At 36.5% G+C, this 15,753-nt stretch overlaps 3 protein-coding genes and 1 pseudogene across 3 annotated transcripts; 1 reads left to right on the forward strand and 3 right to left on the reverse strand.

Annotated features, from left to right (window-relative positions):
• Positions 1 to 2,828: 2,828 nt before the first annotated feature.
• Positions 2,829 to 4,288, reverse strand: LOC120154793 (PRA1 family protein E-like). Its single transcript, XM_039166444.1, has one exon. The coding sequence runs from the start codon at positions 4,167 to 4,169 to the stop codon at positions 3,606 to 3,608; it is 564 nt and encodes a 187-aa protein (XP_039022375.1). The 5' UTR covers positions 4,170 to 4,288; the 3' UTR covers positions 2,829 to 3,605.
• Positions 4,289 to 5,392: 1,104 nt separating this feature from the next.
• On the reverse strand, positions 5,393 to 9,794 carry LOC120154792 (annotated as a pseudogene).
• A 1,212-nt stretch (positions 9,795 to 11,006) lies between these two features.
• LOC120154896 lies at positions 11,007 to 12,897 on the reverse strand. The gene is made up of 3 exons (XM_039166526.1): positions 12,843 to 12,897; positions 11,568 to 12,203; positions 11,007 to 11,086 (listed from the first exon to the last, which is right to left on the reverse strand). Exons 1-3 carry the CDS (start codon positions 12,895 to 12,897, stop codon positions 11,007 to 11,009), a joined length of 771 nt encoding a protein of 256 aa, XP_039022457.1.
• A 5-nt stretch (positions 12,898 to 12,902) lies between these two features.
• On the forward strand, positions 12,903 to 15,479 carry LOC120154897 (receptor-like protein kinase ANXUR1). The gene has a single exon (XM_039166527.1). The coding sequence runs from the start codon at positions 12,903 to 12,905 to the stop codon at positions 15,477 to 15,479; it is 2,577 nt and encodes an 858-aa protein (XP_039022458.1).
• The last annotated feature ends 274 nt before the right edge of the window (positions 15,480 to 15,753 follow it).

Raw genomic sequence — 15,753 nt, forward strand, 5'->3', positions numbered from 1 at the left:
CTAAGCATATTCGATATATTAAATCGAATATCAAAATATTACTGAAAGTATTTCAAAGTTCATTTTAAATCCTTACTAAAGTGTAAAATTAAGTTTTAATCTTAAAATAATTTCAAAACAATTTTATAAAGTATTTCGAACCGTTTCAAAGCCAAAAATTACAGTTTGTCCAGAGGGAACCGATTCCCCCTGAATGGTTTTGCTCCGAGAAATAACAGTTTGCTCGGAGGGAACCGATTCCCCCCAGGGGGTATCGATCCCCCCCACTGTTCAACGATCGAATATTTGAATTTTACACTTAGGGAACCGATTCCCCATGAGGGGGTAACGATTCCCCCCACGCTCCAAGCAGAAATATTAATTGTTTTCACACTTAAACGGCTCCATTAACTTCATTAATGATCCCCAACGTTCAGAAGTGATTCAAGGTGTATTTAAACAAGCTTAGAAGCCATTGATCAACAACAAGAAACAACAAGCAACTAGAATCAAGAGAGAATCAAAGAGAAAGCATCAAACGTCAAGTTTGTGCATTTCAAGCCTATTTTTCATTCAATATTCATTTTGCTTTCAATGACACTACTTGTACTCAATTGTATTCATTCTTGAGTGTTCTTTTCTTTGTTCTAGAATTGTGCAAATAATCTACCTTGTGAGGATTTCCTTGTAAGTTTGCAAATTTGTAATATTCTCTTTGGGAAAGAGTGTTCTCAAGAATTGGGGTATATTCTTGAGGGTGTTGTAAGGTTATCTGTTTGGCCTCAAAAGAAAGAACAAAATAGTGAATTTGTTGGAAAATCCTTAGTGTGGATAGCTAAGGTAGTGGACGTAGACTTTGATTGAGAAAGTTGAACCACTCTAAATCGCTGTGCAATTACTTTCAATTTTCTGCAAAAGCTTCCACAAAATTTTAATTGCCAATTCACCCCCTCTTGGCCGATTCCGTCAATCAATTAACTCAACAGTATGGTTCAGGGAAACCTACACATTTCAGTGCTCGCATGGGGTATTGATTATTATTTTTAAAAAGCATGTTTTATAAATAAACTTTTATTGAAATATTTATCTGAACATTTTTACTCACCATATGGAGCACACTGAGCTTTTTAGCTCACTCTTTAAATATTTACTTTTCAGATACTATCCGACAGTAGGTTAGTGGATTTGGCATCATAAGGATCGATTGTTCTCCCTTTTGATTATTGTATACTCCTACATGCCACTTTTGATATATTTTGGTGAAACGTGTTATACTACTATCCTGATATATTGTATTACCGGTATTTTGTTTTATGACGTTGGTAACTTTATATGTTTATCGTATGAATATTTCTAATGGATTATGTTGCACCATACCTATTATGGATTTTATTAAACGTAATGAATTTTAAATATGGAAAAGAAAATATATTCGATGTGACCGTCTAGATTCGATCGTAACGTCCATGCCGAGTCTATAGGGTTACACAACACTTTTAGCTCTTGGATTTATTTGGTAAAAAATACATGGTACATAAAGTTTTGTAATGTGGTATTAAAAAAACTCAAAACTAGCTGAAATTTATGACCTTTGAAATTTTTTAGTTATGCTTAATTTATTTTTTTAAATGCATAAAAATAAAAGATGAAAAAAATTCCTAAAAATAAAAAATCGATTACTTTAAATTAAATTCTAGGTTTTTTTAAATCTTTTAAAGATTCTTTTCATTTTTGTAATAATTTTTTAGTTTCTATTCTTATAAAAAATTATTATTCTTTATTTTCTTAAATTTCTATGTAGTAAAATCTAATTGAATCACATCATTTTTAATGAAAAAAATAAGGGCTAAATGTACTGACGGAATAGAAGTTGAAGATCCAAACTGACACAATATAGTAAAAGGGTAAAGTGAATATTTTATTGAAGTAGAGGGGCTAAAGTAAGTATTATTTCTTTTTATGTTAATAATTTTATTTTTTTTCTTATGTTTAGGGTCTATTTTTTATTCAAGTACGGATAGTTTTACAATGTGGATGTCTTGATATATCCCTTCAAATAAACGGTTGAAATTTGAGTGGTACAGAGTCGAGCAATGAAACATGATAGTAATCAAGAGTAGACACCTTCACTTTTACCAGTAGGAGAGGACTGAAGTCTATGTTCTGAGCAAGGATTAACTTCACAGTTTTCGTACAGTTCGATTCCATAGATCGGCTTGAAGAGTTATGACGATGTCAAGAGCTTTTTGAAATTCAACAATCAAACTATCAACATTACACCGTAATAGATCTTCGATGTGCTTTTTAAAATTTATGTGTTTTCTTTTCAAAAATTTTTTATTTTTTTTTATATAAAATTTTTAAAAGAATCATATTGTGACATACGTCACTTAACGGAAAAAACTAACACCGTTGAAGGTCTGGACACTTAAAATGATAATGTTTGTAACGTTAAGCACCTAAATGGACCAAAAAATAATGTAAGCACCTATTCAACACAAAAGATATAATTTGAACACTTATTTTGGACATTAAGCCTGATTTAAATAATTTTATAATTTTCAAGTTAAATAAATTTTAAATATTGGGATGACATTTTTTATTTAACAGAAAACTAACGAATCATGTTATAAAATGCTTATATGCCAAAACAAGCTCCTAGCATAGCATCATGCTTTATGACACCAATATATATGTTAAGGTAAAACCATTCGGCTTTAGCAAATACAAAACAGCCAAAGGTTATATTATGCTGAAACAAACCTGTGAATTAAGGTTATCAAACAACCATTACGAGACATGCTCTGAGACACAGAGTTTGCAAGGAAATAATTCATTTATCTTTAGATTCATTCAGATTGTATGCAACGAAATCAGTGATTACACTTTTGTGACTAAAACAGAGTTACTTCGGGAATCGAAACAATCCGATAACAAACTAATCACCTCAAAGCTTCCATGGTGTCATTCTTGTCAGCATTTGCAACACAAGTTCATCATCATCATCATCCCTATCCACACCCACATGATTTCATTTAACAATTATGTTAATTGGCCACAAGACATAACCCAGCATTACCATCCAATAAGCAGGCAGCCACGCCTTCTCCTACATTTCCAGGATATACAAACTATTAAGCCACAAGATCTCATCTCTTCAACCAGATAAACCAGGACAAAAGGAGAAACTCCGAACAAAGATCGATCAAGGGGATCATTTCATGAACGAAACAACCCATACCTCAAATACTAACCACTAAAAGGAGAAACCAGAAAAAACAAGGGCCAAAAGATACCCTTCGATCCCCATGACACAGTTCAAAGCAAAACTCCAAGAAACCACCAACTTCCACACCAGTGCCAAACCTAAAAACACCATAATATCTGCTCCAAGTTCGATTTCAACCAACCACAAGGATGAATTCATGCATGTAACAAGTAAGAACTCAAACACTATCGACCTCAAAGATTAAACTAATAGTACCTAACCACTAATAGGATCATTCAACAAAAATGAAACAACCGATTCCTCCACTCCAATTTCCACACCCTCAAAGCTAAACCCCACTTCAAATCGACACCCATAAAACAACTTTTTGCAACAATTGGACACCGAAAAGATCGAATCAAATCCTATTATATCCAGAAGTTGGCCTCAAAGGCTGAGTTCCAACAACAGAAAGCAACCCATTTTCCTCCTCTTCAACAGGGGATCCCAAATCTTCAGTTCCTCTAAAGGCAGCATGAACACCAATAACAACCACAGCAATAATCAACCCAACCAACACATTAACACCCACATGCGTCAAAACCAGTAAAAGCACAGTAGCAAAACTCAAAGCCCCCAAAACAACAGTATCATCCACGGTTTTGTTGAAAATAACTAATGGGTTATCATTAAACAGGTACAAGAACCACCAGAAAATGAAAGTTATAAGAAAAACTATCATCGAAGTAGGGTTCCAAAGGAGAGTCAAGAAGAGGATCGTCAGCGCTGTAATTACGTAATTTACCCGGAAGAAGGATACATTAAGCTTTATCCGGTCTTTGGCGTCGGCGGCGGAGATAGGGAGGGAGAAAGTGGGGAGGGAGAAGAGTTCCGGCCATGGGCGGCGCGTGTGTTTGGGGTGTGAGGAAATGAGGGTTGGGGCGGACGAGATGGTGCCGTAAGTTGTGGTGGTTGATGGCATTTTCGGACAAAGATTGGATCTGTAAGTGATTCGGGAAGAGAATGGGGAGATTGGAAGGGATATTAAACCCTAAAGTTTGGATCATGTGGGAGTCTTTTAAAGAGTTTCTTCTTTGTGAAGAAAATCTCTGAGGAAATCTCGAAAGAAAAACTCCAAGCTTTCCAATTTATTGAAATACCAAAAAAGAATTCTTGTGGGACTGAAAAGAATTATCGAAGACACGCCGTCTGTGGGAATCGAACCCACAACCTAAAGCCACGCGCCCAACCAGCTGAGCTAAGACTGCAAGGTTGACCCATCTTTTCATTAATATTTTAATTTGCATAATAAAACCATCAAACCACAAAAGCCCTGAGTCTTAATTGTATTATTATTGTTGTTATTGCTTATTATAATCATTGTTTAAAAGAGAATATATTTCAAGATAGGGGTGTAAACGATCCGAGTCGAACTCAAATATTGTTGAACTTAACTCGACTGAAAAACTCAAATGGAATTCAACTCGACTCGAAAATCCACGAGCTTAAAGTTTTCAAACTCGACTCGAACTCCTGAACTGAAACTCGTGTGCAAGTCAAAAAGACTCTAAATGAAAAAAAAATCTTAAACTTAACTCGATCGAAACCTCAAACTCAAACATAAACCTTAAATACATGAAAATATTACTGTATTTAAAAAAAAAATCAATACATAAATGTTAATATTATTAATAATTTATTTTAAAAAAATAAAATCTAAATATATTATATTTTCGAGCTGCTCACGAGCTTTTCGAGTCGAATATCAAGTAGCTCATTTCGGCTCGTTAAGAACTCGAGTCGAACTCGAGTCCATTCGATCCAAGTATTTATCAAGCCTTGATTGAGTCGATCTCGAGTAGCTCGCGATCTGTCTCGTCTCATTTACAGCCCTATTCAAGGATAATAACCTCAGCAAAAGTATTTAATAATCTTATCAATAAATGATTTAAACTACACTTTTGAATTTAATGATCTTTCGATATGATACTTGTACTATTAAAATGTTCAATATGCCCTCTACCTTTGGCATTAGTCTATACATCTAGCATATCTACACACATGAACCACTTATAATATCATCAATCCAATAAGTCAAAGGACTTTGAAATGATTAAGCCACTTTCAAAGGACTAAAAAACAATTTACTCATAAACCCCAAAGCATGTAAACCTCTTTTAATTGTGATAGAAATATGTGCAATAGTAATAAGAAAGTGTGTAATCATTGATGGACAAAAATGTTCATAAAACATGCTTCTAACGTACACTCGTGTTCATAAAACTTCCGCATCTTTTCAATTGCTTTTGGTGTTACCGGCAGCTAAGCAGAAACTTTGGGTTGTTCCTTTTCTTCACTATGAAACTTCCTCCCTGCTTCCACAGCTTCCCTGTAAATTTGGCGAACCCGTAAACGAAGCTAGAATCTTTTAGCCCCCAACGCATGAATATTACTTAGATTCGAGTGCGAGTGTCAAACATGAATATGTTCAAAATTTTCCTAAATGATTCCATGTATTTGAAAAGGTGTTTGTTCAAAATTTCCGTGTGTTCGAGTGAGTGTGTCAAACATGCATGTTACCTCCAGCAAAAGGCAAAATCAATTCACTGGCAGCAAAACATGGAGAACCTAAGTAGAGAGGACAAGGAGGTGAGTTTACAAACCTAAAAGCATTTACGAGTTCCTTATTTTCGGGGTCGAGCTGCACGCCCTCATAAAAGCATTGGCTGCTTCATCATATTTCTGCAGTAAAAGGAACAGCCGAAAATGGTTAGGAAACAAAGAATGACAATACTAGACTTTGACAAATTGGTTAACTAGATAGTAACATGCCTGCAACAATCGTAGAGCGGCACCTTCCCGATAGCAGCTTTTGGCCAGTCTGGTCTTAATGCTCTGCAAGCCTTTGCATCGGCTAAAGCCTGCTCAGGTTGTCCAATACGGATCCAACAAAGGCTTCTATTTGAAAGCAACGTAGCATCAGTTGGATCAAAATCAATTGCCTGTAAATGCACCAACACATGAGATTAAAGCACGTGATTACGGCACATAAACACTCAATCAACCAAATGCCAGAAAACTTTTCCTTCATGCGATGTACCACGCTTAGAAATCAAGTGCTAGCGTATGCAGTTTTGGATCATTTGAACGGAAAAGAGGCAGAAAAACAAGCCAAAATGCAAATTAGACACAATTAAAGTGAAGGTTAAATTTTTAGACGCAATTTCTAGTCTGGGAGTGGGAACAATAGGATCCAAGTCCAATCTAACAATAGAATAGCGGAAACATTGTTAATGCTTTTGCACGGGATGAGATTAAAGTCTTACTTGTGTATATGCATCCACAGCTGTAAGAAAATCTTTTCTTTTGAAAGCCTCATCTCCTCTTGACTTGGCTTCTGCAGCTTTCTTCTTTGCTTCGGGCACCACCTAGATAAATTGTTTATGGTTATACAAGGAGAATAATATATATGTTCTTTCATTACTTCAAACTCTCGGGTAATAAATCAGATATAGATTCCAACCATGGAAATTACTGAGCAACAGCTAACCACAAACAACAAAAACAAACACGGGAATCAAATCATTTAAAGGGAACCCACTCAAAGTCAAAGGGAAGAAAGTAACCTATCTAGAATGAAAAAATCAACAAGATAAATCACTGAATAGAAAAAAGTGGACACCTCAGGGAGATTGCTAGTTGGCAACACGGTGTCCCTCGTTCCCTTAGCTTCCTTCACATTTTTCATTTCCTCCTGCCAAATTCACCTCAGAAATAAATGTGAATAAGCGGTGTATATAGACATTTCCATTCCGATAAAAATAAGAAAGTTGAACAAAGTAGTGAAACTCGTGGCAATCCACTTAAATACGATTGACAAATCTAAGCAATACTAGACAATATGTTTTCTTTAGAGACAGATTTCCTCTTCTACCTCGTAAGTTATGTAATCAATTTCCTAGCATATGTGCATATTAGCTAAAAAGCAATCTCAAATTTGCCATACAAAGATGTAATTAGTTGAAATTTTTTATGACATCCATGTGAGACTTGAAAGGCACATGAGAAGAAAAGAGTACAACCACTTCATCACATTTTAAAAAAAAATCACAATGCCAAATGAAAATAGGAGTAAAAATAGATAATTGTACCAGTTGTTTGCTAGTTTCGGATTGCATGTATTCAAGAATACCATCTACTGTCCACTCTGGAATGGCGTCGATTCTTGATGTTAAAGGAAAAAGAATCTCAACAGCCTTGCGTTGGCCTCTGGCTGCTGCAACCTGTATGGGCTTCTGGCCATCCTGCGATGAGATGACAAAAATAAAAAATGCAGAATAAAGTCAACTAATAAATCTATAAAACCAGCACTCTTTACTTCGGTGGGAATTATACATTAATTTCCTCAACAAGAAGAGAAAAAAAACTAAAAATCCACGTGAAACAATTTTTGACTAAAAATTTTCTCAAAATAGAGAAGTAAGTTTGGTTAATCTTATTCTTATCAAACTTATGCTCAAGGTTCCAGTTGAAAAGGAGATGAGATTGCATTAAATAACAGCTTGGTACTGCACCATCCGACACATAAATGTAAGAAACTTCCCACTTCCTTACTAATAAATTCATATAGATCAAGAAAGTATCCCTAAAAGCAAGAAGACGACAATTATTGTCTGATAAATGAATGCATTAGTGATCTCACCTCATCAATGAGGTTAGGATCAGCTCCAGCTTTCAGTAAGCTGTTTATTAATTCCAGGTTACCATGGTCTGCCGCAATATGCAATGGGGTTGCTCCCCCAGCTGTAATATTAACTTTGGCACCAGCCTGCATGCGAGAAAACGCAAAACTCAGTGACAACGATGAAAATGTTTTGTGAGATGGCATAAAGTCGAATACAAAAGTTCCGTCTTGCAAGCATTATATTAGAAACAAAATAGTATCCAATGAACTCGAGAACCAAGAAAATACAAGACCTGAATAAGCAAGTCCAAGCATGCAAGTGAACCTGCTGCTACAGCCGACAATAATGGAGTGACATTATCCTCAGTTTCAGCATTAGGCTTCATAAGTAATCATAAAAAGCAGTAAAAGATTAAATCACATCAAAGAAAATATTAAAAACCGAAGCGTCTAAATAAAACACAGAAATTCTCTACTACTCAGAATTTTTGTATGAAAGTATTATAACATGAAAAGGGAACATACATTAGCATTATGCTCCAACAAAAATTTTACAGCATCGTGTTGACCGTGACCAGCAGCCCAAACTAAAGGGGTGCCAGCATCACTTTGCAAATCAACCTTAACACCCTTGGCCAGTATATGATTCAACAACTCAATATTCCCTGCAAGCAAAGTAGTGAATTTGAAGTAAGAATTCACAAAGATCCATGTACCATAGTAATATCGTACCGATATAAGATTAGCGAACTACCAAATCAGAATTGAAGTAAAAAACAGAAACAAGCCCCACTCTCAGAAAAGGAACACACAAGCTAAAACGAACACACCTATTCCAGCTGAATGATGCAACGCTGTGGCACCTAAGTCACTAGGAATAGTAGGATTGGCACCGCATTCTAGAATGTATTTCGCAGTGAGAGTATGACCTTGTCGGGCAGCATGAAGAAGAGGAGTCTCTCCTGCATTTTTAAGTAATTTAAAAATGTAAGTCAACAAAGCATCTTTAGCATACAAAGAACAAAGTAGTAAGAATGTTTTGGTCGTGTATGATGTAAAAAATCAAATGCATACCATCTTCATCTCTTGTATCAACATCAAGATTCAATTCTTCCAACAAGAATTTGCACACTTCAGTCTTTCCCTCTCTTGCTGCAAAATGAATTGCCCCTCTTTTGTTCGCATCCTTAATATCAGTCACTGTTTTTGCCAGTCCCTTCCCATCGTCAAGTTGAGAAGCAATCTCTACTCAAAACAATCATCCAAAGATAAAAAAATAAAAAATAAATTCATAAAAAAGACATTTCAGATTAACATTTAACCATTGGAATACTAAACTAAAGACAAAACATGAGTCGCCTTACTCTTGAGAAGATCAAGATTCCCGGTACAAGCTGCATTCAAAAAGTTTTGAACTTTCTGCCTCACTGCAACATAAACACAAACAAGTCCCCAAATTCAAATTCAAAACCATCGAATATTTGCATTCAGAGCACAACAAACAAAAGAAAATTCTTCAGCTAAACTACATATAACCCAAAAATCATAAACTTCCATCTATAATACACACATAAAGAGGCAAAGAATCCCACTAAAATATTCAATTTTTATTGCTCCAAAGGAATGAACGTTCTATCCTGAAAGAATTAAAACTTCAAAAAAAAGAAAGAAAGAAAAACCCAATAAACAGCAATGCAAAACTATATGCATAAAACACAGATAGCTGAAGAAAGTGGGAACCTGCAAGGGCAGCCGAAGCATCAGGAGCCATGGTTACTGTTTCCTCTGTAAAACCCTAAGCAGAATTATTTCTCTTTTTTATTGCTTTTTGTGGGGTTTGCTCTTGAAGTAGAAAAAGTTGCGAACTTGAATTGAAATAGTGGGCTGTTATTTACTAAAAAGAGGTTTCTGGGTCTTTTAGGGTAAACGAACATTTACAAGAGTTCTAGAGAGTAGAGATGGAATGTAATTTTTTTGCCTTTTTATAACTTATTTAATTATTAGAATTCAAACTAAATTTTAAATTATTTATTACCAAATTATCATTCCTTATTTAAATTTATTTCTTTTTTAAGTGAACTAAAATTTAGTTTTAAGAGGTAATACAATTTTATTAGTATATTATATCCGATTAATCATGAACATTAAATGTAGAGTTAATTGTATCATATATCCTCAAACTAGAACCACCATTTTAAATTGGTCCTTAAACTTTGGAATATTCTAATTACATTCTCATTCTAAATTAGTCCTTGAACTTTTGGACATTCTAATTTCATCCCTAAACTATGACCATCTTTCTAAATTAGTCTCCTAAACTTTTGAATATTCCTCTTTCATCCTCAAAATCATCCAAATATGTAATTAGTTTCAACCATAGTTTAACCTAAATTTTGTTTTCTTAAACATATAATAATATAATTTCACCTAATAATTTTATTAACAATGGATGTGATTAGTATTTATGTATAATTTTGGATGGAACTGGTTCAAAAAGTTTGGGGGTTAATTTAGAATGAATATCATAATTTGGGGATGAAATTAAAATATTTAAAAGTTTAAGGACCAATTTAAAATGAGAGTCATACTTTAAGGACATGTGATGAAATTAACTCTTGAATTTATGAAATTTATTTAAGTTTGTTGTATATTATATCCGATATAATCTGTTTTCTTATTCCCTTTTGGATTCTTATTTGTGTTAATAATTTATTTTATGTTTGGTTGATTAGTGAACGAAATTGGTAAATTTTCTGATGCAAAATTGAATGAGAAAATTCGAGAAAATCTTTGAGGAGATTTTACGGTCTAAACAAGTCTAAATTTTATTCTGAGCTTCTTAAATTATAATATCGATACTATCAGTATGTTAAACGTTTAGAGTGATAATTAATTTGATATCGTTTAAGTAAGATTTCAAGTTCAAATCTTTGTGTTTGATGAAAATCTCCGATGAAAAATTCACTCACCAAAACTAAGTGTATGGCCCGAGTTGATTCGAATTAGTTAAGACAAAACCTTCAAACTGGAATATCTCAAAATGCTTCACAATCTCCCTTTCTGGTACATATTTTCTTTTTCTTTATTCTTTATTCTTCTCCTTCTATGCGAGCAAGCTAGCCCCAAACACCTTTTCTAATATGATTGCATCACAGAACATGCCACAGCCTGCGCCCAATGCCTTAGCCTTGTCTTCACTAGCTCTGGATCTTCCCCTGGTCAACACAAATCGCCAAATGGCACCACATTTATGTATGTATGCATGCATGTATAGTTAGTTTGTGTGTGCTTTGGTATGACATAATGACACAATTAGTATTCGACTTTTATACAAATAGTAATTTTGTCTTATATGTTTTTAAAGTATTTAATTTCAACATTTTATTTTTTGATTAAAATAACTCATGTTAAATAAAAACAATTAGTTAACTAATGATCAATACATGTTGTTGATGTAGTATATACAGTGCCATCAAAGTGACAACTTAAAATATGTCACGTCATTTAAAATGATTATGTATCATATGCCACATCACACAAGTAATGGCGAGTCATGTATGACACAATCAGTTTAAATGATACGATATATATCACATAAGTAACATGTGTTAATTATTAATTAATTAAGTTTTCGTCTAATATAAGGGTAAAGCGATTATTTGTTAGGGCTATTGCCTTTTGGCATTGAAACGTTACCTGGGATACAAATCTTCCAATCTGACTCGCTTCTAGGACTTCCTAAAGAAGATGACCGATCACTGATGGATAATGTCGACGATGAGCATTGACTTTGAGGGGTCGAGACCGGAGTCGGAGAAAGCTGGCGGTTTACGGCGAAATAAAGGTCTAATGCAGGCAATGTTCTTGTTAGTTTTTTGCCTTCTTCTTCATTGAACCGGAATCCGAGCTCTAAGCACCCTTTAAGTTCATGCAGGTCTTCATCAGTCAATCCATTACCACTAATCCCATTCTTTCCTCTCCCTTGACGAAGAATCTGGCGACGCCTTCTTTCCCAAGCAATGTCCCGGTACGTCTCCACCATCGATAACTGCTTCGATAAATATCCCTTGTTGTTCTTCATCAGTGGCAACGGCACCAAGGACATGCGTTCCAAATCTTCCACTTCCGAGTCGCATAATGACGTTGACGGTGTGATGGCCTCTCTTCTTGGCTCTCTGTCCTTCACCATTTCCTTGTTCGCAATCAACGGAACTCGAATCGGAAGCTTGTTTTGTCGCGTCTTACCGGCCACCGAAGGAACCCGAGCTAATGGTGCCGGCGGCTGAGCAACAGTAAACAAAGAAAGTGAAGTGGTGGGGGAGGAGTGCTCTGCTGGAAATAGCAATATATTGCAAGTTCTATGTATTTGCTTCTTTTAAAATTTTCAATATGAAACAACACCAGCTCTACCAGGTTAACCCCGGAGAAGATTTCGAAGCCTTAAATGGAGAAAGAAAATGGATGGAATTCGTTAAGGATGATTCCGGTTGAATAATAACCATAAAAAACACAGTTCTTCCTTGTCAGTTGCATTGTATTTTGCTACAAGCTTTTGTTCTTACTAACTGTGAAACTGTCTGATGTCTTGTCTGAATGACAAGTGTGATACAGATTCTATTAATATCGAGAACAGTATTAAGAAAACGTACAACTTAATACATTCTGGTAATCAGTAGGCAAAACAAGTAGTTTTTTTGTCTGTTAAAAGAGTTGGAAACAACTTCTGAGAGTTCTAGCTTTCGTGAGAGCTGAGAAACAGTTTCAACATGAAAAATGCTAAATTTAGCAATTTTTGGCTCTCAGTTTCCAACAACTCTTTTTTTGTTTCTCAACGTTATCCCCTTTGTTGATCTTTCTGGTTTGATCCCTTTAATAAAGGGAAGTTGGTGCAAACCATGGAAGGATAGAGGATTATTTAGACTAATCTCATAAACTTCAAACACCAAAAATATAAACTAGTTTAGGGTTTACAGGAGAACTTAAAAAGATTTGGTTTTGTGTTCTTGCTTTGTTTTCCTCTCGCCATTGATCATGTTTCTTAGGGTTTTGTTTCCATTTTCAAACACCTTGAAAAACAGACAACGTTTATTGCTTTCCGTTGTCTGGTTTTCTCTCAGTTTCCATGTCTTTGTTCTAGTTTCGAGCAAGCCTTTGGCCGTGGCCTGTGGTTCCAGTGGTGGTAAAGATGAAGACGGTAGGAACTGGGAACCAGATCAGAAATTCCTTAAAACGTCCGGTAGTACAACTCAGCTTCAAGCTGATTATCAAGACCCTTCACTTCTTACAATAATCCCATACATGAATGCTCGGATCTTCACGTCGCCGGCGACGTATCGGTTCCCGATAAAATCGAAGGAACAATACCTGGTCAGGTTTCATTTTTATCCTTCAGCTTACCCCAACTTCAACATCAGCAATTCATTTTTCTCGGTGACTGCTGGGGGACTCACCCTGATGAACAATTTCAGTGCTGAAATCACATGTAAAGCCCTCACGCAGGCTTATCTCGTACGAGAGTATTCGTTGGCACCTTCGGATTCCGAGTTTCTAAACGTCACCTTCACACCTAGTACCAAGTACACAAACTCTTTCGCGTTTGTAAACGGGATCGAATTGATCTCCATGCCGAATCTATTCGGCGAGACAACCGTGGTGGGATATGATTCATCCGACCTCGATGTTTCGTCCGAGAATTTTCAGACGATGTTCAGGTTGAATGTTGGTGGACAGTTTATTCCCCCTAGCAACGATTCCGGAGGCCTTTTGAGGAGTTGGTATAATGATGATCCTTACATTTTCGGTTCTGCAAATGGTATCCATACTGAGGCGAACAAACACGTTCGGATCAATTACGAACAGTTGTCTCGTTCTTCGGCTCCCGAAGATGTTTATAGGACAGCTAGAGAAATGGGACTAGATTGTGATTTGAACTTAAAGTTCAACCTGACATGGTTGTTTCAGGTTGATGCCAATTTCACATACATTGTGAGATTACATTTTTGTGAATTCAAATATGACATGGCGAACCAGAGAGTTTTCAATATTTACATCAACAATCAATCTGCACAGTCTGATCCGACTCCGGCCGATATATTCGCATGGACAGGAGGAATGGGTATTCCAACTTACAGAGATTATGCAATATCTGTTAATGATGGCACAGGTGATGAAATGATTCGGATACAGATGAGTCCGTCCACAGAATCGAAACCGCAGTACTACGATTCTCTGCTCAACGGAATTGAAATATTCAAGTTAAATGATGAGAACAAGAATTTGGCTGGAAGCAATCCGCAGCCTTCGTCCATGCTTCTCGAAGCGGGGAATGAACCTCCGAAGTCTTTTGAGCCCAAGTCCAACCATAGTTTTGTGATTGCAGGGGCTGCAGGAGGTGTTGCAGCAGCTTTTGTGGTGGTTGCACTGGCGTTCCTCGCCTACAGAGAGAGGAAACGAGGCGGGTTCGACTCGCATACGTCGAGCTGGCTTCCGCTTGGGAACTCCCATGCAACCAAGAGCAATAGTAGCAATGCTTCGGCGTTGGTTCAAGGCCTTTCTCGCCGTTTCTCCATATCAGAAATAAGACAAGCCACAAGGAATTTCGATGACTCTAATGTAATTGGAGTCGGAGGCTTTGGTAAGGTGTACAAAGGAGTTATCGAAGGAGGCACCAAAGTGGCTGTCAAGCGATCCAATCCGTCATCCGAACAAGGCATTAACGAGTTCGAGACCGAAGTCGGGATGCTCTCGAAGTTGAGACACAAGCATTTGGTGTCACTGATTGGTTTCTGTGAGGATGGTGGTGAAATGTGCTTGGTTTATGACTACATGGCTCTTGGGACATTTAGGGAACACCTTTACAACAACAAGAAACCTCATCTTTCTTGGAAACAAAGATTGGAAATCTGCATTGGAGCAGCCAGGGGACTTCACTACCTTCACACAGGAGCAAAGTACACCATCATTCACAGAGATGTAAAAACAACAAACATTCTCTTGGATGAAAAATGGGTTGCTAAAGTTTCGGATTTCGGGCTGTCGAAAACAGGTCCCGGAATGAGTCAAGGCCATATAAGTACAATGGTAAAAGGCAGTTTTGGTTACCTAGACCCCGAATATTTTCGAAGACAACAACTCACCGAAAAATCCGACGTTTACTCCTTCGGTGTCGTCCTATTCGAGGCCCTATGCGCTCGACCGGTCCTGAATCCCAGCCTTCCAAAGGAACAAGTTAGTCTTGCAGATTGGGCACTCCTTTGTCACAAGAACGGAACACTAGAAGACATCAGTGATCCTCATTTGAAAGGGAAAATAGACCAAGCATGTCTACAGAAGTTCACAGACACAGCAGTGAAATGCTTATCCGATCAAGGAATCGAGCGGCCTAACATGGGAGATGTCCTGTGGAATCTCGAGTTTGCTCTTCAGCTGCAAGAAAGCTCGGATACCGCCGGCGGTTCGATTGAACGAGACACTCCCGCATCGAGAGATTCCGACGAAAGAAGCCAAAGACAAGGAAACAGCAGCCAAGGCAGTGACATTGAATTGAATGAAGAGCTTAACAATCAGGATGACATATTCTCTCAACTTTTCCATCCACAAGGCAGATAAAGGAAACAAATTTTTTTTTTTTAAAAAAAAGGCCGCCATGGATGGAACTGAAGCAGTATAGGAAGCACAAAGCCGTATTGGTATTGTACAATTTCGAAGCTGTAGTGATACTGTAGTTAAAATTTGTGTTTTACTATAAGAATCTACCATGTCAATGATTTGCAGTGTGATGGTAGGCAATTTCGTTATATAAATTAAGAAAACAAATTCAAACAATGCTTGAGTCTTGATTATTGAAATTTAAGCCTAACTTTTATCTTAAAAGAGTTTATTT

Source organism: Hibiscus syriacus, unplaced genomic scaffold (genome assembly GCF_006381635.1).
Source record: "Hibiscus syriacus cultivar Baekdansim isolate YM2019G1 unplaced genomic scaffold, ASM638163v2 tig00111151_pilon, whole genome shotgun sequence".
Taxonomy (NCBI): Eukaryota; Viridiplantae; Streptophyta; class Magnoliopsida; order Malvales; family Malvaceae; genus Hibiscus; species Hibiscus syriacus.

Bases quoted from the DNA above. Each gene is read 5' to 3' on its own strand.
- LOC120154793 (XM_039166444.1), bottom strand. From the start codon at position 4,169: ATGCCATCAACCACCACAACTTACGGCACCATCTCGTCCGCCCCAACC.
- LOC120154897 (XM_039166527.1), top strand. From the start codon at position 12,903: ATGTTTCTTAGGGTTTTGTTTCCATTTTCAAACACCTTGAAAAACAGA.
- LOC120154896 (XM_039166526.1), bottom strand. From the start codon at position 12,897: ATGGCGAGAGGAAAACAAAGCAAGAACACAAAACCAAATCTTTTTAAG. The intron at 12,204-12,842 runs GTAAACCCTAAA...TGCTATTTCCAG, and splicing joins AAATCTTTTTAAGTTCTCCT to CAGAGCACTCCTCCCCCACC. The intron at 11,087-11,567 runs GTAACGTTTCAA...TGTGTTGACCAG, and splicing joins TTGGAAGATTTGTATCCCAG to GGGAAGATCCAGAGCTAGTG.